The sequence below is a fragment of the Molossus molossus genome, unplaced genomic scaffold (genome assembly GCF_014108415.1).
Source record: "Molossus molossus isolate mMolMol1 unplaced genomic scaffold, mMolMol1.p scaffold_m16_p_21, whole genome shotgun sequence".
NCBI lineage: Eukaryota > Metazoa > Chordata > Mammalia > Chiroptera > Molossidae > Molossus > Molossus molossus.
This window is the reverse complement of record NW_023425357.1, coordinates 17361170-17384100: the sequence shown is the minus strand read 5'-3', so window position 1 is coordinate 17384100 and position 22931 is coordinate 17361170. Positions and strand designations below refer to the sequence as shown.

General features: G+C 41.1%; 1 protein-coding gene across 1 annotated transcript in view; it reads left to right on the top strand.

Moving 5' to 3' along the window:
- The window catches only part of TDRD12 (tudor domain containing 12), a 71968-nt gene that overhangs the window by 6142 nt on the left and 42895 nt on the right, over positions 1–22931 (top strand). The window contains 7 exon segments of the mRNA XM_036275378.1: positions 1719–1877; positions 4368–4504; positions 6543–6662; positions 9849–9904; positions 11140–11225; positions 13464–13653; positions 14601–14693. Of these exon segments, the coding sequence (XP_036131271.1) occupies positions 1719–1877; positions 4368–4504; positions 6543–6662; positions 9849–9904; positions 11140–11225; positions 13464–13653; positions 14601–14693 (841 nt within the window).

The window sequence follows — 22931 nt, the reverse complement described above, 5'->3', positions numbered from 1 at the left end:
CTCCTTCAGAATTTCTCCCTTTAGTTGACAGCTGCTCTGTCAGGCCCATACTCTGTTCTCCAGCTCTTCAAACATCAGACATCATGGCTTTGTCCTTGAGTCTGCAGCTGTTTCGCACCACCGGGACTGCAGAGGGTTCTCGGGAAAGCAGTGTATAAACAGAAAGAACACTACTGCAAACACCTGTCTGTATTCCTGCTACCTGGTACCTAAATCTTGGGATGTGATTGCTTTTAGGCCCTTTCAGCAAGCAGGATTAGGAAATAAACACATGAAATAAATACATAAATGAGTTCCTATTAATACTTTCAATTTAAATCTAACTTTTCGTTTTATATTTGTACCTTTAACAATGAAAATCTTAGTTTCTAAGATAACAAGATACATTCAGAGAAGTCTTACTTTCATGGCTGTTCTTTCCACCCCATTTCTCATTTCTGGCTTCCCCTGTAAGTAATAATTTGCATTTGATTTGGTTCATCTGCCATTGTTTATTTCTTTTTTTTGGTTAATTCTCACTGGAGGGTATTTTTCCATTGACTTTTTTTTTTAAGATAGAATGGAAGGGAAGGAGAGAGAAAAACATCGATGTGAAAGAGACACATCGATTTGTTGCCTTCCACAGGACCCTGAAGGGGCCAGGGATCAAACTTGAAACCCAGGTATATACCCTTGACTGGGAATCAAACCTGAGACTGTTCAGTCTGTGGACTGATGCTCTAACTTCTGAGTCAAACTGGCCAAGGCCATCATTTCTTTTAATGGGAGTAGAATGCATATTTTCTTTTTTTTTGTAATGAAAGACATAGGATACTGAAAACATTGTTCTGAATGTTGCTTTTGTATCTTTTGGATATTTTCAAAATGCAGGAGCTCGGCCTGGCCGGTTTGGCTCAGCGGTTGGAGCGTCAGCCTGCGGTCCAGAGAGACCCGGGTTCGGTTCCCGCTAAGGGCATGTACCTCGGTTGCAGTTTGTCCCCGGCCCTGGTTGGGTCATGTGGGAGGCAACCACTCGATGTGTCCCTTTCACATTGATGTTTCTCTCTCTCTCTCTTCCACTCTCTCCCTCCCAGTCTATCTGAACAAAAAACGAAAAAATGTCCTCGGGTGAGGATAAAAAAAACAAAAATGCAGGAGCTCAAGGACATTGATCTCTGCTTTCGGAATCACAACACATAATTAAGAATTACTTATTATTGGCGACATGTTTAGGATTTTATCTTTGTGTCTTTTTTTTTTTTTTAAGCTTTACTGAAATGTAATTAATATATAACATTGTGTAAGTTTAAAGTGTACAACATGATGATTTGATATACATATATATTGAGGGTCTTATATCTTTGGTCTGACCATTTAAGACGGTGCTTATCAAGAATTTGTTAGATCAGCCCTGGCCGTTTTGGCTCAGCGGTTAGAGCGTCGATCTGCGGTCCTGAGAGACCCGGGTTCGGTTCCCGCTAAGGGCGCGTACCTCGGTTGCAGTTTGTCCCCGGCCCTGGTCGGTCGTGCGGGTGGCAGCCACTCGATGTGTTCCTTTCACATTGATGTTTCTCTCTCTCTCTGTTCCTCTCTCTCCCTCCCACTCTACCTGAACAAAAAAAAAAGAATTTGTTAGATCATTTAAATTAGAAACAGTCGTTGTGATTCTAAAGTTTATTATTTTATGGTTCTACTTTTAAATCATGCATTGTTTTGTTTGTCTTTAAAAATTTTTACAGATTGAAGATCCAGGTTGCTTCTGGGTTATTATTAAAGGATGTAGTCCGTTTTTAGATCATGAAGTTGACTATCAAAAACTAAATAGTGCCATGAATGACTTCTATAATAGTATGCGTCAAGACATAGAAATAAAACCATTAATGTTGGAAGAAGGACAGGTATGTATTTAAATGTACTTTAAGTACTATGTCTTGAAATATTCCTCAAAGTAGAGAATATTTTGGCAACTAACATGATAAAAGCTTTTGGAGTATTCTAGTTGTTTGTAATCATTGCCTTTCGTTAAGTGCTTTTGGTTGCACAAGATTTAGTCTAATCATGGAAAGGGCAGTTGTTGTATAAGGTTCACATGGGGCAGCAGGAGATTTAGTGTCATGTAAATTCAGGCATTGAGGCCATCCTCCTGGGGCTGGGGACTAGAGGGGTTATTCTCGATCTATCACAGATGTTGGCACTTCAGCAAAGAGGGCGTGGGGATTTTCAGTGGAGGGTGGATGCCTCCCTCTTGGTTTGCTCATGATTTCGGCCAACCCGTGCTTCTTGATTTTCCTTACTCTAAATTATTGCCCCTCCTTCCTTTCTTGCAGCCTCAACTCCCAGTCCTGTCGTGTGATCCTGTCTACAGATCAGTTATTTCTCATAAAAGTTTGAATTTTTCTAGCATGATAGGAAAAGATTTATAAACTCTTTATGAGAAAAATTAGAAATAATTTTAACTCCTTTTCCTTTTAAAAATCATCATTAATGCCCTGGCCAGTTTGGCTCAGTGGTTGGAGCATTGACCTGTGGACCAGAGAGTCCCGGGTTCAGTTTCCGCTAGGGGCACATACCAAAAAAAAAAAAAATCATCATTAATAACATTAATTTTTTTCCCAGACCATTGACTTGTTTAAGAAATGAAACTAGGTCAACTGTCTTTTTAAAATACTCTACGTGACCAACCGGTGTGGCTCAGTGGTTGAACATCAACCCACGCACCAAAAGGTCCCCAGTTTGATTTCCAGTCAGGGCACATGCCCAGGCCGTGGGCCCAATCCCCAGTGGGGGGCAAGCAGGAGGCAGCCAATTGGTGTTCTCTATCATCGATATTTCTCTCTCTCCCTCTCCCTTCCTCTCTCTCTAAAATCAATAAAGAAAAAAATTTAAAATATTTTTTCATTTTTTTTTTTTATCCTTACCCGAGGACATTTTTCCATTTTTTGTACAGATAGAGTGGGAGGGAGAGAGAGGAACAGAGAGAGAGAAACATCGATGTGAAGGGACACATCGAGTGGCTGCCACCCGCACAACCGACCAGGGCCGGGGACAAACTGCAACCGAGGTACGTGCCCTTAGCGGGAACCGAACCCGGGTCTCTCAGGACCGCAGGCCGACGCTCTAACCGCTGAGCCAAACTGGCCAGGGCCGTTTTTGTTTTTAATATTCCACATTCTGGATAACCTGAGTACTGTATTGAACTCATGGCTTGTAATACATTTATTAGTGATAATCATTGTTCTTGATGCTTAACATCCCATTTTTGGGAAATCTTTGTATTCCACCATTTCTAAGTTAACTGGCTGTGTGAATTATTAACTGTTCATACCACTTCTACAAGTTACTTTGACTAAAGAACTAAACAGAAATAATCTCCATTCTTTGGCAGAGTATGTCTTGAATTATTTGAGTTTTGAATTATGTGAGGCTGTCAAGAACTTGTTTCTTTCAGAATGACTGCACAATATTTCCCAACTTCAGTTCCCTAGAGCAGGATATTCCATTGGCCCACTTCTTTCCTGTTGGGCACAGCTGTCCCCACTGGGCCACTTTATAAGCCTGTGGTCAACATATATTCGCTTTGCCTGTCCGTGGATTGCTGTTGAGTCACCTGTGGCCCAGCAGTCCTGTGGGACAGTCAGGATGCCAAGGACTGTCAATTCAGCATTCAGCAGGGTAGTTTTCCTAAAAGGGGGCCGCAGGCATTTATTTTTTCAAAAGTATTATTTTTTTAATCTTCATCTGAAGATATTTGTTTAAGTTAATTTTTAGAGAAAGAGGAAGGGGGTAAGGAGGCGGAGAGAAACATTGTTGTGTGAGAGAGATGTTGATCACTTGCCTCCCTTATGCGCCCTGAGCGGGGATTGAACCTGCAACCTTATGGTGCCTGGGACATCACTCCAACCAACTGAGCCAGTCAGCCAGGGCTGCAGGCATTTATTTGTTCAGTCACTCAACAAGTAGTTTTTTAAGATTTAGTACAGGCCAAACACTATTCTAGGTGCTGGCAGTAAACAAAACACGAAAACCCACATCACGGAAATGTAAAGTGCAAAATGATTTGGAAACAATGATTTGGCTGTCAAAAGAGGAATGCCAATCATTTCTAAGTTTTTATTTAAGAAGCCTTTCTTTAAATTGTTGTTAGTTAAGCAGTCAAAAGGATTATAGTACGAAAGAGAATGAAATAGAATCCAGGAGTCCAGTGTTCTTGTTTACTGAGGTTCTTTCACAGACGAGCAGTGTTTAGCTTGGGCAGGGTCGGCCTCCTCGAATCTCTTTCCTCTTCTGAAAGGTGAAATGTAGGTTGAGATGATTTTGAGAGAATTTTTTGGTTCTCCCATTATATGGCTAGAGATATTAACACTGAAGTTTTTTTTTTCATTTTGTAGGTTTGTGTGGTTTATTGTCAGGAACTCAAGTGCTGGTGCAGGGCTGTTATTAAGTCAATTGTGTGTTCTGCGGACCATTACCTGGCGGAATGTTTCCTTGTGGATTTTGCCAAGTACATTCCAGTGAAATCGAAAGAGTACGTATGAATTTTTTTTTTGCCTTATGCTCTTTAAGGAGACAAATGTCAGTTTTAAAGGAGAGTGTCAGTTTTCAGAGTAAGGTGATAGAGGTTGTAAGCTGGAGGTTTTGTATAGTTTTAAGCTTCAGGTTCCAGTTCTACATGGTAGAGAGTAGGAACAAGTAGTCAGAATTTAGGCTCCAGCCCTCCTCCACCTTCCTTCCTGGAAAGGGCAGGTGCTCTGCATCTCCTAGGTGCTCCTGGCCAGAACCACCCTCACCGATTCCAGGACCACATGTCACAGTTCATTAGAAAATACTGTCATCAAGTGTTTGTGGTCATTTTTCCATGGTTTCCTATCCCAGAGTAAGAGGATATCAGTTTAATAAATAAATCTGAGAACTCATGTTCCAAAAGAGTAATACCAAGTAGACTTAAGCTGCAGTAAGAGGTTGAGCTTATTGAACTGTCTTAAGAATGTCATGGCAGAAGGGCTTAGCAGACATTGGGAATTTGCAGATGTTTAAGAAAAAGGATGTATTTGTAGCTGTGGTTCTGCACCTTTATAACCATAATTATTACAAAAATAACTATTGTGTTGAACTATTTGGGGATATTTCCTTTTTATTTTTTTAATCATCCAATGGACATTTTTCCATTTTTTTGTTCAGATAGAGTGGGAGGGAGAGAGAGAGAGAAACATCGATGTGAAAGGGACACATCGAGTGGCTGCCTCCCACACAACCAACCAGGGCCGGGGACAAACTGCAACTGAGGTATGTGCCCTTAGCGGGAACCAAACCTAGGTCACTCTGGACCACAGGCCGACACTATAACCGCTGAGCCAAACTGGCCAGAGCTGGGGATATTTTCTTTTAGTATTTGGAGTTTTAAGTTTCGTTTGTTTTGGGCAAGAGAATCATATGATTAAACAGAGCACAAGGAGGCCTTGAGGGGCAGTAAATGCAGCCACTGTTTACTAAACTGAGACAGAAGGTGCCTAGACTGCCCACATGGCATCTCCATGACCGGTTTATGTTGAAAGGGTATGTTTTTTTTTTTTTATCCTCACTCAAGGACATTTTTGCATGTATCTTCAGATAGAGCGGGGTGGGGGTGGGGGGGCGAGAAACATCGATGAGAGAAAGACACATCGACTGGTTCCCACCCACATGTCCCCACCCGGGGCTCGGGGACAAACTGCAACCTAGGTAAGTGCCCTTAGCAGGAACTGAACCTGGGCCTCTCTGGTCTGCATGCCAATGCTCTAACTGCTGAGCCAAATTGGCCAGGGTCGAAACGGTATGTTAAAATCTGTTGTTTACCTGAAAGAAGGGAAATCAAAATGTTGAGCAATTATCAAATCTCAGTCTTTTAGCTATTCTGTGCAAAGTTGTTAAACACTAATTATTAAAACATCTGCTCATTTACAGAAACTTGAAGGTGATTCTCATTGTGTATTGAAATTTATACTTAAAAATCTTTAAAAAAATTTTTATTGATTGATTTTAAAGAGAGAAGGAGGGAGAGACACTGATTTGTTCCACTTCTGCATTCATTGGTTGACTCATATGTACTCTGACCACGAATCAGATCCGCAACCTTGGCGTGTCAGGATGAAGCTCTAACCAACTGAGCTACCTGGCCAGGGCTGATACTTAAAAATCTTAAATAGAATTTACTTCCCAGGTTTAATCATCATTAGCCAGTGTTTTTCAATGTAAGCAGCCTCACATTATTTTTCTTAATTTCTCCCGACTCCCATGCCATGAAATTTTAACATCAGAGTTATACTGAATATCTGTGTATGTGCTGTTTACCTGTGCTTTATACATAAAAAGAGGGAGATCCCTCTACCCCCACCCCACCAAGAACCAGTTTTCATCACCTTGGACAAATATCTCCAAGTGTATCTTGCTGTTGGTGGCTATATTAGAAACAGAAAGAACTGGGTTTTGTTTTTATGTTGTGTATTAACTATATTGGTGAACTTTAAAGAAATGTTATATATATACTTTTTCTTTATAATTGAACTGTTTCTGTTTCACTGTTAAAGCATCCGAGTTGCAGTAGAAACGTTTATGCAGCTTCCCTACAGAGCAAAAAAATTCAGGCTGTACTGCATAAAACCTGTTACGTTACATATCGACTTCTGTGAAGACAGTGCTAAAATTGTGTAAGTATAGCTTCTGACATGTTGAATCATTAGTGAAAATCTTAACTGAGTATATGATGTATATATGAAATTAATTTCTCTTAAGAAGTGCTAAGTGATTCCACAGGTATCTTTTTTCTTCAGGAGGTCTTTTCTGAGTCTGCGTGTGTCAAACTTGGTTGTGAGCACAATTCCCTGGGCAGCCCCATTTTCAGAGGCTGCAATTTGAGGGGTTTAGAGTAGGGCCTGATCTCTGTGCTTTTCAGGTTTTTTTAAATTTTAACTTACAAAAAGTAATAACTGCAAAGAGTAACAATATGTAGGATCATTAAAAAAACTCCATTGCGCCCTGGCCAGTTAGGTTCAGCGGTTAGAGTGTCAGCCTGTGATCCAGAGAGACCTGGGTTCGGTTCCCGCTAAGGGCTCCTACCTCATTTGCAGTTTGTCCCTGACCCTGGTTGAGTCGTGCAGGTGGCAACCACTCGATGTGTCCCTTTCCTGTCAATGTTTCTCTCTCTCTCTCTCTCCCCCTCCCACCTTATCTGAACAACAACAACAAAAAAGTGGAAAAATGTCCTCGGGTGAGGATAAAAGAAAAAAAAAAAAAAAGAAGTCCATTGCATTTTTCTCCAGCCCCAATTCCTCCCTCCTGGGAGGCTTCTTGACTTGTTTAGGCTCTGAACAAGAGCCTTTTTCACTGCTTTTACACACATTCATATACATGGAGCTTTTAATGAAAATTAGAACATACTGTTTTACTTGCAAATTTAACTTAATGTGTGTTGAAGTCCTTTGTACTCTCTTCGACTTTCAGTCTTTTTCATAGGTGAGTACAATGGCATACTTGCTGTATTTAATTAATCATTCCTCTTTTGACAGCCAGTTAGATTGTTTCCAAATTATTTTGCACTTTACATTTCCATCGGAATATAGATACGTCTATATAAACATATAGATGTAGAGATGTATACACGTGTGTACACACATACATATGTGCCCCATCTTTGTCTTCCCTCCCAGTATTTGGCTCCATTGCCAGTGTTTGTATAGGACAAGTCCCTGCATTGGTCAGTACTGTGTTGGGGGTATGGCTGTGACCTTTGCTGTGTTGAACAAGCACTGCACTACCAGAGGCCCTAGGGGCAGCACCATTGTCCCACCTGGGACTACCCCCCTCACCCTCCTGTGGTATTGTGGGAAGAAAAGCTACAGAAACAGCACAGTTCTGACTCAGCTTGCTCTGCTTGCACATCCTGGTAATGCTGTATTGGGCTCTCTGAACTTGGAAGCTACCTTTGTTGTGGGATCTATGGAGACCCTCCCATCCCCACTTCTCCAACTCCCATCACCTACAGTTCCCTTGAGATGGTAAATGCATCACTCTTGTGGCTGGCTTTGGAATCTGCACTAAGAATATATCAAACCAGCTTGTTTCTGCTGAGGCCATTGTACTCTGCCAGGCTGCTCCACAACCCTCCCTCCTCCCCTGTCCCTCTTTCAGATCAGCCAGCTGCTACCCTTCCTGGGATGACTTGGGTGCCCACCTGTCCACACCCACCGCTCCCTCAGAGGCAGTCTGCTTCCCCGCTGCCTTACCCCTTTCCCAGCACACAGGGCTCTGCTGGAACCTGCCCAGCCTTGGACACACCCCAGCCCTAGGATACCCTCAGTGTAGGTGAAGGGCTTTAAGTAAGTGATCTTACTGGGTTTTGATCCCTTCTTGGACATGTGCCCTTCATCTAGAATGTGTCTCAATATGCATATTACAGATTTTATAGATTTTATCAAATTTCCCTTTAGAAGTACTAGAGATATATATTTCTATAATTAGGGTATATGAAGTGCTGCTTTCCCCACACAACATGGAATATCATCAGGCCTTTTTATTTTTGCATAATGGCTGAGGCCAGATGCTGCTTGTTTGAGAGACTTTAGGAAACCCTGAAGCATGAGCCCAAGACAGGCTATTCGTAGGGAAAAGCCACTGGAAACAGCTTGGGTGGGCCTGAAAGTTGGGTGGGGTAGGGCCTCAGGGAATCACCTGGGTGGGGCAAACAGTTTGAGCCAGGTTGATGGAGGCTCAGATATGCCCACCCCCTCCCTAAGGGGTAGGGCTCATAAAGGAACAACGCCTCTGCCTGCATCTTTGTCTGGGAGAAAGCTGCCCTTCTGGCTCTTGCCCCATGACAGACAATTCAGTTCCTCCCCATGTGTCTCTGGTGCTTTTCAAGGTGCTGCCCTAGCACTGGAGCTCAGAAGGAGTGAGTCTGAATAAGTCTGTGCGTGGGCCCTTTAAGAGGAACTGCCTGGGACTCTAGAAGCCTTCTTTCTCCCTCAGCCTCAGTCCCCACTGGTTTTTACAGCCAGAAGTATGGGGACTTCTTTTCCTGCCACTGGAACCCTGGGCTGGGGAGCCTCGTGTGGGGCTGGGACCCTTCACTCCTCAGGGGTACCTCTGCAGCTGAGATATCTCTCCCTACTGATTTTTATCTGCCTCACGTGGGTGTAGGACCAGCCAGTTCCTTCTCTACCGGTGCCTCCTACCAGTCTCAGTGTGGCTTCTATATGTTCTTAGTTGTAGGACTTCTGTTTGAGTGAGATTTCAGGCTGTTCTGAATGATGGTTGTTCTGTAATTTAGTTGGAATTTTGATATGGTTGTGGGAGCAGGTGAGTATTGTGTTTACCTGCACCACCATCCTGACTAGAAGTGTTTTGCAATTTTCTTTCCAAAGCATAGGAAAAGGCAAGATTATAGAAAATGGGCAACAGTGAGAGGGTGCCGGCTGAGTGAGGTTGCATGAGACAGTGGCCACTCTTAGGATGTTGGTTTGACCAACACGTTTGGAGCCCTTGCTCTGTGCCAGCCAGTGCTGAACATTGCACACGCAGTGTCCTTGCCCCAGGGAGCTTGTGTTCTGGTTTGGAGGCAGATGTGTCTGAGGTAACTGGGGACAGTGGTGTAGGGACAGACGATGCTAGACCCATTCTTAGCGAGTCTCTGCACAGGTGCAGGCGGCAGTGGTGAGGAGCCTGTTGCGTCCAGCTGGGGTCATCACCCAGAGCAGAGGCACAGCCACACTCCCCATTGCCTGCATCATGTGCCAACATGTGATGTCGGAAATACCCAATGTATAGTTTACAAAATAATGTTAGTGTACTAATCTCTGATTTTTGTTTAATGAAGTTGAATCTCTTCACTATTCCAGATCCGCCAAGAAGTGGGACACTGCAGCTATTCAATACTTTCAAAACATTCTGAAAGGTAAGGCAAGTGTGTGAGTGCTGTCGCTTGCTTTGAACTGACAGCCACGTGGTTTAACCTTCGGTTGGGGAAAGGGTTTGAGATGTGCATGCTGAGCTGTTTGACCCTCCTTGTATGGGTTCATAAGTTACCTGGAGCTTCTTCCACCCCAATGTCACAGTCATTCTGCAGCTCTGGAATTTTGTGGGTGGATGTGGACATCAGTAATTGGCAGGTGAAGTTAGAAAGGGGCTGTTGGAAAAGGGACCCTTACACAAAAACAATGCCCATCTCTTAGTTTACATAGAAGCTGAAGGACTGCAAAATGAACTTTATGTGCACTTCACTAAACCAACAGTTGGTGAGAAGCATAATTTATTGTGTGTCATTATTGCTACTTTAAGATGTATAGAATGTCTCAGAGCACCTATGTAGTGTGTTCTCTTTATGTTGTTGACTGTAACAGAGAGTTGCATTTGTGGCTTCTGTCCTAAACCCTGGCATTTAAGAGCCAAATGACTGTGTTACCTTAGGGCTGTTTTGAGGAGTAGTGGGTGTGAAATGCCTGCCTGTACCTGTTGGGGTCCTGGCCCCTCTCCTCTGCATCCTCACTCTCTGGGTAAAGGGACAGCGAGATGCTTTGAGAAGTAGCAGATTGGGTGTGGGGGTCGCTGGTTTTGGAGTTTTTGGTCCTTGTGAGCCAGCCCATTGGGGAATGTTGGCAGACAGAGGTTTGGAAGAGACAGAGTGCTTAGGTTTGAATACTGCCCTGCTACTTCTGTGGAGCCTTCTCTGAGCCTGGTCTCTGTCCCTGTACAGTGATCTTTATGGTACGAGTGAAGGACTTAGCATAGTGTCCGATAGGTGCCCAAACATGGAGCTGCTGTCTGGATTAGTATGTCTATCAGAGAATAGTTAAAAGCTCTGCTCCATGGGCATTTGGAGGGTGGACTCAGATGAAAGACTGACAGGAGATGATTTGTGAGTCACTGGGCTCGAGAAGGTGTTCATAGGGTGGCAGGAGGAGGATGCTGTGGATGGGGACAGAGGATATAAGGCTGACTCCAGGCCAGGAGAGCCTTCACCTTGACTTACCCACCCCCAGACCCTCTTGATTCAAGCCCACCTGAGGTGCGCACATTGTGGTGCTGGGTAATCGGAAGTGGTTAGCAGGGATTAATAGCTGGAAACTAGTCAAGTGGTTTCAAGTATACTTTTAATACCAGCTAATTTATGTTTTCATTTATGCCACTCAGCAACTACCCAGGTGGAAGCCAAATTATGTGCTGTGGAAGAAGACACTTTTGAGGTTTATCTTTATGTAACTATAAAAAATGAAAAAGTAAGTGAAACAGTTGTATTTTTAAAATATCTTTCTACTGCCCTGGCCGGTTTGGCTCCATGGTTGGAGCGTCGGCCTGCGGTCCAGAGAGACCCGGGTTCGGTTCCCGCTAAGGGCATGTACCTTGATTGCAGTTTGTCCCTGACCCTGGTTGGGTCATGCGGGTGGCAGCCACTCGATGTGTCCCTTTCACATTGATGTTTCTCTCTCTCTCTCTCTCCCTCCCACTCTTTCTGAACAAAAAAATGGAAAAATGTCGTCGGGTGAGGATAAAATATATATATATGTGTGTGTGTGTGTGTGTGTGTATATATTATTACTTAAAATTTTTATTTTAATAAAGAATAAACACCAAGGGAAATAATATCATTTACACATCATAGAAATTTTCTTAATCTTTCAAGGTCTGGCTTAGAGCAGAAGTTAGTAGTTAATAATTTAGTGTTTTATTTAGACAGCATTTTATTTAGTAATGGACAAGAAATTATTCTACAGTGATGAATATGAAATGTTATTTTCTTATAAGAGAACATAGTTTTTATAAATATACATATTTGGTGTGGCTCCCTGCTTTCCCCCTGCAGTTACAAGCTGTTAACAGTTGTCTGGTCAGCTCTGTGAAGGGAGGTCCAGGGTGCAGCTCTGCACTTGTGTGGAGGTAGATGGAGGTGCTGTCTAGGCTGCTTGGGGCCCGCAGAGGTCATCTAAACCATGAATTTATTTAAAAATTTTAGTTTGAAATAATTGTACAATTACAGACAAAAGGTAAAAATAGTGCCGAGATTTGTATGTGCTTTACCTATGTTCCCCTAATGTTAACCATACAAAGCAGTGGTGTAGTGATTAAAACCAGAAAGTTAACACTGATAAAATACTATTTTTAGAAAATCTACAGACCTTATTTGAATTGTGCCAGTTTTCTCACTAATTTTCTTTCTCTGTGTTAGGATCTGATCGAAGATCCCACGTGGCATCTTCTTGTTATGTCTCTTTAGTCTCCTCAGTCTGTTGAGGCAGTTCTTCAGTCTCTCCTCATCTTTTAAGACCTTGACACTTAGGAAGAGTACTGGCTAGTTATTTTTGTAGAATGTCACTCAATTTGGGTTTGTTTAATGTTTTCTCATGATTAGATTGAGGTTCTAAATTTTTAGCAAGAATGCTGCAGAAATTATATATTTTTATTTAGTTAGTATCCATCCATTCCTCCCTCCCTCCCTCCCTCCCTCCCTCCCTCCCTCCCTCCCTTCCTTCCTTCCTTCCTTCCTTCCTTCCTTCCTCACCCAAGGACATTTTTTGGTATTTTGTTCAGATAGAGTGGGAGGAAGAGAGAGAGAGAGAGAAACATCTACGTGAAAGGGACACATTGAGTGATTGCCACCCACATGACCCAACCAGGGCCGGGGACAAACTGCAACCAAGGTACGTGCACTTAGTGGGAACTGAACCCGGGTCTCTCCGGACTGCAGGCCAACGCTCTAACCGCTGAGCAAAACCGGCCAGGACATTTTTTTTTTTTTAACTTATCTTTATTGTTGAATGTGTTACAGTTGTTCCTCACTTTTCCCCTATTGACCCCCTCCTCCCCACTCCCGCCCCCCTCCTGCCTTTCTCCACACTGTTGTCTGTGTCCATTGGTTATACATATATACATATAAGTTCTTTGGTTTATTTCTTTCCACTCCTCAACTCCCCTTCCCTTTGAGGTTTGTCTGTCTAACAACCAATTTGTACTTCTTAAACCCTTCACCTTTTTCACCCATTCCCCTAACCCCCCTCTCCTCTGGCAACCAACAAAATGTTCTCTGTGTCTATGAGAATGTTTCTGTTCTGCTCGTTCATTTTGTTTGCAGATTCAGTTGTTGATAGATAATATATTCATTGCCATTTTGTTTGTTCATATTTAAAATTTTTGATAAAGTCTGATTTACCAAGTTTTTCCTTTTATGATTTGTATTTTGTCTTTGCTCCTCCGCCCTAGATCTTTTACTGGCAAAGTCATGTTAGCTTTCTAGTGCTTTTAAGAAAAAGTTTTTATGTTTCATACAGATTCTTATTGTTTTTATCAGGAAGGTTGGTCAGAGTATGTAGTTCACCATTACTAGTGTAGCAATGAAAGATCAGTTTCTATCAAATTACGTTCTATAAAATAATTTTTCTGAACATCGAAATTTGCAGTTAAGTTTGGAATAGTCATTTGACTATATTTGTGTTATTTATGCAATGTTTGAAATTGTACAGGTTTGTGTTAATGATGATCTGGTTGCAAAGAACTTCGCTTGTTATGTATCACCCATGGAGAATAAAAACCTCGATTGTTTAGAGAAACCAAGATTGAATATAAAGTCAGCATCCTTTTCCAATGAACTCAACCCAGCACTTACTCTTTGGCCAATGTTTTTGCAAGGAAAAGATTCTCAAGGAATGGAAAGTGAGTAGCTTCTCACCTGTATATATATTTATTTTAAACTGTCTTACAGGAATCTTAGTGTTTTGAAACAAGCTGTTGTGTAGACGTTTCCTCATATGAGACAGTGACTTGAACTCTGAATTTAATATTTTAATTTTAATCTTAGTGAATTTGTTACAAGTTTTGAGGACCTAAAGCTGTTAGTTTGTTTTTTATGAGAACAGGAGAAAACTGTTTTCAATTTCTTACTAATGTGGAGTTATGTTTTTAGAAGTCCATATGTTTATAAATCAAAGATACTACCTAAACAAGGTTTTGTTTGTTGACAGTTTTAGATACTTTTTTTTTCAATCCTCACCTGAGACTATTTTTCCATTGATTTTCAGATAGAGTGGGAAGAAGGGTGGGAGGAAGGGAGAAGGAGAACGCGGGTGGGAGGGAGGGAGAGGGAGAACGCGGGTGGGAGGGAGGGAGAGGGAGAACGCGGGTGGGAGGGAGGGAGAGGGAGAACGCGGGTGGGAGGGAGGGAGAGGGAGAACGCTGGTGAGAGAAACATCGATGTGAGAGAGACACATCGATTGGTTGTTTCCCACATGACCCCGACCAGGGCCAGGGATTGAACTGCAACCAAGGTACGTGCCCTTGACCGGAAATGATCTCGAGACTCTTTGGTTGACAGGTTGACACTAATCATTGAGGCAAACCGGCCAGGACAGTTTTAGATACTTGTAAAAAGAGCTAGTATTAGCCTGAAAATATGAGAAGAGTCAGTCATGGACAATGGAAACAACTTCACATGTTTCTCTCTACATTCAGTTTTCCTTAGTCCTTCACATTGCTCCCCACTGAGGAGCAGTATCACCTATAACCTCACAGTAAAGGCAAGAGCAGGAGTATATCAAATAATTCACATTTGTATTTTGGGTTTTATTTCATGCTTTAATCCAGAAATATATTCTTCTTGTCAGAGTCACATGGTGTAACTTTTCTGCCACAGTCTCTCCAGCATTCATGGCCGAAGCGTGCTGTGGGTGACCCAGGGCCAACGGCCACGATCCTGGGTAAGTTCTGCTTGCTTGCTTCATGTCATAGGCAGCATAAAAGAACAGTCTTAATGATATGAAGTTTATAAGGATTGTTTAGAAGGGCTGTGGTAATGGAAACAATTTATGATGTCTTGCTGACAAAGATAATTTGCCTTGCACTCCATGCTTACAGGATTTGACTATAATGTAGGGAACATAACAGGCACTTGTTCACATAGGACTGATTTATTCCAGCCCAGATATGGACCAGTGATGATTATTTATCCTCAGAGTGGACATATGTATTTATGATTGATTTTTATTTTAAGTAATAGGATGTATATAAATAAGAAAAAGATCTTTATGAGAGCAGAAATACTCAGTCTAATTTTGAACCTCCAAGATAGTAAATTAATTGGAACTGTTGGACAAGGGTGTATCTGCCAGCATCTTTGATGGCGTGGCTTATCCTCTGTGGTAATTCCCGCATGATTTTGCTACTGCATTGGATGTATGTATACATATGGAGGCAACCAATCGATGTGTTTCTCTCACATCAGTGTTTCTCTCTCTCTCTCCCTCCCTCCCTCCCTCACCTCCTATCCCCACTCCCCTTTGCTCTCCTCCTGTCCCTTCCACTCTCTAAAAATCAATGGCAAAAAATATCTTTGGTGAGGATTAATAACAACAAAAAAAGATCCCTTCATGTCTTTTCATGGCTTGATAACTCATTTCTTTTTAGCACTGAATAATATTCCACTGAATGGATGTACCACAGTTTATTTACCTTTTCACTTTTGAAGGACATCATGGTTGCTTCCAGGTTTTGGCAGTTATGAATGAAGCTACTATAAACATCCTTGTGCAGGTTTGTGTGTGGACATAAGTTTTCAACACATTTGGGTAAAGACTAAGGAGTGTAATTGCTGGAAATCTCATTGTTGTTTTAATTTGCATTTCTCTAATGATATATGATGTGGAGCATCTTTTCATGTGCTTATTTGCCATCTTTTTGGTGAAGTGGCTGGCTTTTTCATTATTTTTTAATTGGGTTGTTTGTTTTTTTACTGTTGAGTTTTAGGAGTTCTTTGTATATTTTGGTTAACAGTTCTTTATCAGATAAGTGTTTTGCAAACAATTTTTCCCTGTCTATGGCTTGTCTTCTCATTCCCTTAACAGTGTCTGTCACAGAGCAGAAGTTTTTAAATTTAATGAAGTCCAGCTTATCTGTTACTTCTTTCATGGATCATGCCTTTGGTGTTGTATCCAAAAAGTCATCATTATACCCAAGGTAATTTAGATTTTTCTTCTCTGTTATTCTCTAGAAGTTTTATAAATTTACATTAAAAATATTTTTTTTTCTTTATTGATTTTAGAGAGAGAGGAAGGGAGAGGAAGAGACAGATGGCAACATCAATGAGAGAGAACCTCTACTGTCCGTCTCCTGTATGCCCCCCACTGGGGATCAAGCCCACAACCTGGGCATGTGCCCTGACTGGGAATTGAACCAGTGACCTCTTGGTGAATGGGTCGATGCTCAACCTCTGAGCCACACCAGCTGGGCTAAATTTGCATTTTACATTTAGGTCTGCGATACATTTTGAGTTAATTTTTCTGACAAATGTTAGGTCTGTATCTAGACAGATTTTTTTTATATGCAGGTATCTAGTTGTTCCAGCACTATTTACTAAAAAGGCTACCTTTTCTTTTTTAGATTTTCTTGTATTGTCTTTGATCCTTTCTGAAAGATCAGTTGAATATATTTATAAGGGACTCTATTCTGTTTTACTGATCTGTCTGGGTTTTTTTTGGTTTGTTTTGTTTTTATTTTTTTATCAATACTGTCTTGATTACTATAGCTTTATAATAACTCTTAAAAGTTGGGTAGTGTCAGTCCTCCAACTTTCTTCTTCTCTTTCAATATTGTGTTGGTTATTTTGGTCTTTTGCCTATCCATATAAACTTTAAAATCAAGCTGTCAGTATCCACACAAAATTTTGCTGGGATTTTAATTGGAATTGCATTGAATCTATAGATTAAATTGGGAAGAACTAACATGCTCACAGTATTGAGTCTTCTTATCCATGAACATGAAATATCTCTCCATTTATTTAGTTCTTTGATTGCTTTCATCAGTTTTGTAGTTTTCTTCACATAGATCTTGTACATACTTTGTTAGATTTATAACTATTTCATTTGGGGGGGTGCTGATGTATGTGGTATTGTGTTTTTAGTTTCAAATTCTTGTTTACTGCTGGTATATAGGAAAGTGATACATTTTTATATATTAACCACGTGTCCAACTACATTGATGTAATCACTTATTAGTTTCAGGAATTCTGGGGTCAGTTCTTTTATATTTTCTATGTAGATGATCATCTCATCTGTGAACAAAGACAGTTTTGTTTCTTCCTTCCCAGTCTGTACCTTTACTTGTCTTACTGCATTAGCTAGGACTTCCAGTATGATGTTGAAGACATCTTTGCCTTGTACCTGATTTTTATGGGAAACTTCAGGTTTCTCATCATTACATATGAGATATTTCCTTCTTTTAAAAAAATTATTTTTATTCTTTTTCACTGAATTTTTTTTTTTTTTTAGAGAGAGCAGGAGGGAGAGGGAGAGAGACAGACAGACAGAAACATCGATGTGAGAGAGACACATTGATTGGTTGCCTCCCACACGCATCTGAACCAGGGACAGGGATGGAACCTGCAACCCAGGTACATGCCCTTGACCAGGAATCAAACCTGTTACCCTTTGGTGCATGGGCTGGTGCTCTATCCACTGAACCACACTGGCCAGGGCAGTATATTTCTTTAAAAATTTGTTTTAGTGATGATTGCCCTAGCGTTTGTAACATAACATTTACAACTGCTTTAAGTGCACTTTCAAATAACATTATATGGCTTTGTTCCTAAACATAGTGAGAAAGCTTGTAGTTTCTCTTACAGTATGTTAACTGTAGGTTTTTTTTGTAGCTATTCTTTAGCCATTTGAGGAAGTTCTCTATTCCTAGTTTGTTTTGATTTTTCTCATGAACAGTTATTGGATTTTGTCAAATGCTTTTTCTGTATCTATTGATATGATCATGTAATTTTTTCTTCTTTGTTCTGTTAATGTGATGGACTTTCTAATGTTGAACCAGCCTTCAATATCTGGGATAACTCTCACTTTCTCATGGTGTATAAATTTCTTTTTATACATTGTTGGATTCAATTTGCTAATACTTTGTTGAGGATTTTTACATCTATGTCCATGAGAGATATTGGCCTTTAGTTTCCTTTTCTTGTAATTTTTTTTTCTTGTTTTGGTATTAGAATTATGCTGGCTTCATAGAATGAGTTAAGAAGTATTTCTTATTCTATCTTCTGGAAGAGACTGTAGAGAATTGGTATACGTACTTTCTTCCTTAAATGTTTGGTAGAATTCACCAGCAGGCTTGGTGCTTTCAGTTGGTTCTTAATTATTGATTCAATTTCTTTCTTTCTTTTTTTTTTTTTAAATCCTCACCTGAGGATATTTTTCCACTTATCTTCAGATACAGTGGGAGGGAGGAGGGGGGCATCGATGTGAGAGAGACACATTGATTGGTTGCCTCCCTCATGACCCTGACCAGGACTGGAGATCAAACCCAGATACATGTCCTTGACTGGGAATTGAACTTGCGATCTTTTGGTCCTCAGGCCAAGGCTCTTTTTTTTCTTTGTGGTACATGCCCCTAGCGGAAACCGAACCCAGGACTCTCTGATCCGCAGGCCGACGCTCAACCGCTGAGCCAAACTGGCCAGGGCAAGGCCAAGGCTTTTAACTGTTGAGCCAAACTACCCAGGGTGAAGCTTGTATTCTTTTAAGAGAGAGGGAGAGAGAAACATTGATTGGTTGCCTCTGATATGCAGGTATGTGCCCTGCGACTTAGGTATGTGCCCTGACCAGGAATTAAACCTACAACCTTTCTTTTTTTTTAACTTGCAACCTTTTTGATGCACAGGACATTCTTCAACTAACTGAGCCACCCAGCCAGGGAGGAAGCTTATATTATTGATATTTTATCTTCTTTTCTGATATACACATTTAATGGTATAAATTTCCCTCTAAGCACTGCTTTCTCTCCATTCTACAAAATTTGATAAGTTTTATTTTTATTTTTTTAAATTAATTTATTTTTGTTACAGATGTTTCTCCTTTTTCCCCCACTGATTCCCCCTCCCCCACCCTCCCTGCCCTGTCCCCAGCTTTGTTGTTCATGTTCATTGTTCATGCATACATGCATATAAGTTCTGTGGTTTATCTCTCCCCCACCACCCCCTCTTCCGGGGATTGTCAGTCTGTACCCCACTTCTGCGTCTCTGGGACTATCCCATTCCTCAGACTGTTATGTTCATTATATTCCACAAATAAGTGAGATCATATGATACTTGTTTTTTTCTGTTTGGCTTGTTTCGCTTAGGATAATACTTTCCAGGTCCCTCCATGTAGTCTCAAAGGATAAGAGATCTTTCTTTCTTACAGCTTCATAGTACTCCATTGTGTATATGTACCACTGCTTTTTTATCCATTCGTCTACTGATGGACTGTTTTCAGATCTTAGCTATTGTAAATAGTGCTGCTACAAACATGGGGTTACATATATTCTTTCTGATTGGTGTTTCAGGCTTCTTAGGGTATATTCCTAGAACTGGGATCACTGGGTCAAATGGAAGTTCCATTTTAAATTTTTTGAGGTAACACCATATTGTTTTCCATAGTGGCTGCACCAGTCTGCATTCCCACCAGCAGTGTACTAGAGTCCCCTTTTCTCTACACTCTCGCCAACACTTGTTGTTTGATGATTTGTTGATGGCGGCCATTCTGACAGGTGTGAAGTGATACCTCATTGTTGTTTTAATTTGCATCTCTGATGATTAGTGATGTTGAGCATTTCTTCATATGTCTCTTAGCCATTTGCATGTCCTGTTTGATAAGTTTTATTTTTATTTAGATAAAAATAATTTAAAATTTGTCTTGAGATTTATTCTTTTTTTTTTTATCCTCACCCGAGGACATTTTTCCATTTTTTGTTCAGATAGAGTGGGAGGGAAGGAGAGGAAGAGAGAGAGAGAGAGAGAGAGAGAGAGAGAGAGAGAGAGAGAGAGAGAGAGAGAAACATCGACGTGAAAGGGACACATCGAGTGGCTGCCACCCGCACAACAAGCCAGGGCCGGGGACAAACTGCAACCAAGGTACGTGCCCTTAGTGGGAACCGAACCCGCGTCTCTCTGAACCTCAGGCCGACACTCTAACTACTGAGCCAAACCGGCCAGGGCAAGAGATTTATTCTTTTTTTAAAAATATTTTTTCTTTATTTATTTTAGAGAGAGCGGAAGGGAAAAGGAGAGATAGAAATGTCAGTGATGAGAGAACATCAGTTGGCCGCCTCCTGCATGCCCCCCACTAGGGATCAGGCCCACATCCCGGGCATGTGCCCTGACTGGGAATCGAACCAGGGACCAACCTCTTGGTGCATGGGTCAATGCTCAACCAATGAACCACACCAGCCAGGCTTAAGATTTATTCTTGATGCAAGTATTATTTATAGTAAGTGTGTTTAATATCCAGGTATTTTGGGACTTTCCAGCTATCATTTTGTTACTGAGTTTAATTTAATTCTACTGTGGTCTGAGAGTATACATTGTGTAATTTGTTCTCTACCTTCCTCCCCAATCCTCACCTGAGGATATGTTGAAAAAGAGAGAGAGGGAGATGAGAAGGAGAGAGACATTGATGTGAGAGAGAAACATTTATTGGTTGTCTCCTATACTCACCCTAACTGGAGATTGAACCCCCAACCTTTTGGTGTGTGGGATGATGCTCCAACCAACTGATCCACCTGCCAGGGCTGTTCTTATAAATTTGTTGTGTTTTGAGGCTTTGAATGTGATCTATCTTGGTGTAAGTTTTATTTAAGCTTGAGAAGAGGGGGATTCTGCTATTGAAATCAGCTATAACCTTACTGATTTTCATCTGTCTGTTCATTTCTAATAGAGTAGTTTTGAAGTTTTAAGCTATAATAGTGGACTCATCCATTTCTCCTGCGATTTTATCATTTTATACAGAACTGAAACTGAAAGTTAAATTGAGTTTTACCATGTGAACTTGGTAAATAAATAAGATAGCATTTATTTCTTCTTGGAGATTTCTTTTTTCCATTTTCATTTTATATTTTGTTGTTATTTTAACATTATTTTTCCTTTTTTTTTTTTTTTTTTATCCTCACCCGAGGACGTTTTTCCATTTTTTGCACAGATAGAGTGGGAGGGAGAGAGAGGAAGAGAGAGAGAGAGAAACATCGATGTGAAAGGGACACATCGAGTGGCTGCCACCCGCACGACCAACCAGGGCCGGGGACAGACTGCAACCGAGGTATATGCCCTTAGCGGGAACCGAATCCGGGTCTCTCCGGACCACAGGCCGACGCTCTAACCGCTGAGCCAAACCGGCCAGGGCTTAACATTATTTTTCAATTGCAGTTCACATTCAGTGCCATTTTGCACCAGCCTGAGGTGTATAGCATAGTGGCCAGACAACCCCATACTTCACAGAGTGCTCCCCCCATGCCTCCAGCTCCCATCTGGCACCATATACAGCCATTGCAACGTTATTGACCATATTCCCCATGCTGTACCCAACATCCCTGTGACCACTCTGTAACTACCATTCTTCACTTCTTCATCGCTTTACTTTCTCTACCCAGCCTCCCAACCCCCTCCCCTCCAACAACCATCAGTCTGTTCTCTGCATCCATCAGTCTGCCTCAGTTCTTCTTTTTTGGAGATTTTAGTGTTTTTTCTTATTTATACTTATGTTGTCTATCTTTGCTGACTCCTTAAGTTGTTCCAGATTCTTAATTTGGTGTCATATATCTGTGTGATTACTTAAAAAAAAAAGTTGATTTTATTAGACATTGTCAGGTACCTGTCCATAGGTGCCATATCATCCTGGAGCCCCACTGGAAATCTAGGGAGATTGTATTTATTTGCCCATCGCCTCACCAGTAGAGTGTTCCAGGTTTTTGGATTTTTTTCAGTCTGCAAGTGAGAAGTAGTAGTTTCCATTTCTCTTATAAGTGCCACCTATGATTTTGTAAAAAGCCATGTAAATTTATTGTGGTTAGGTATGTATACTGTTGCAAAAGGTAAGATTTCCTTCTTTTTTATGGTCAGGTAATATTCAATTGTATAAAGGTACCATGGCTTTCTTTTTTATCCACTCATCTACTGATGGGTACTTGGGTTCCTTCCAAATCTTGGCTGTTGTAAATAACTCTGTAATGAACATATAGAATACTTCTTGATACAAAGTAATGCACTAAGTAAATGATGGTTATTAATATTATTAGTATTATTGCACTACTGGTTTATTTTACTTCTTCCTCAATACATACATTAGTAGTTTTTTCAATAGGGGGATGTGGATAGTAGTATATGTTTAAAATATGGTAATAAGCTGGATTCAACATTTTAGGTTCTTAGTTATTTTCCCTCAACATTAAAGATAGTACTTCAGCCCTGGACCAGTGGCTCAGTTGATTGGAGCATCATCCCATACACCAAAAGGTTTTGAGTTCAATTCCTGATCAGGGCACATACCTAGGTTGTGGGTTTGATCCCTGGTTGGGGTATGTGCCAGAAGCAACTGATGGATGTTTCTCTTTCACATTGTTGTTTCTTTCTGTCTTTCTCTTGCTCCCCGTTCCTCTCTCTGTACTTATTGATTTATTTATTTTTATCCTCACCCAAGGACACTTTTTTTGCATTCATCTTCAGATAGAGCGAGAGGGAGAGAGGGAGGAAGGGAGAGAGAGAAACATTAACATGAGAGACACATCGACTGGCTGCCAACCACACGACCTCAAACCAGGGCCAGGGACAAACTGCAACCGAGGTACATGCCCTTAGAGGGAACCAAACCCAGGTCTCTATGGACTGCGGGCCGATGCTTTAACCGCTGAGCCAAACCAGCCATGGTCGTTCTTTTTCTAAAACCAATAAAAACATATCCTTGGGTGAAGATTTTTAAAAAAAAGATAGTACCTAATTTTCTTCTGATCTATGACTCAGTTGATTATTCTTTTTTTAAATTTATTTTTTATTTTTTTATCCTCACCTGAGGACATTTTTGCATTTGTTTTCAGATAGAGCAGGAAGGAGAGAGGGAGGAAGAGAGAGAAACATTGACGTGAGAGAGACACATTGACTGGTTGCTTCCTACATGACCCTGACCAGGGCCTGGGAC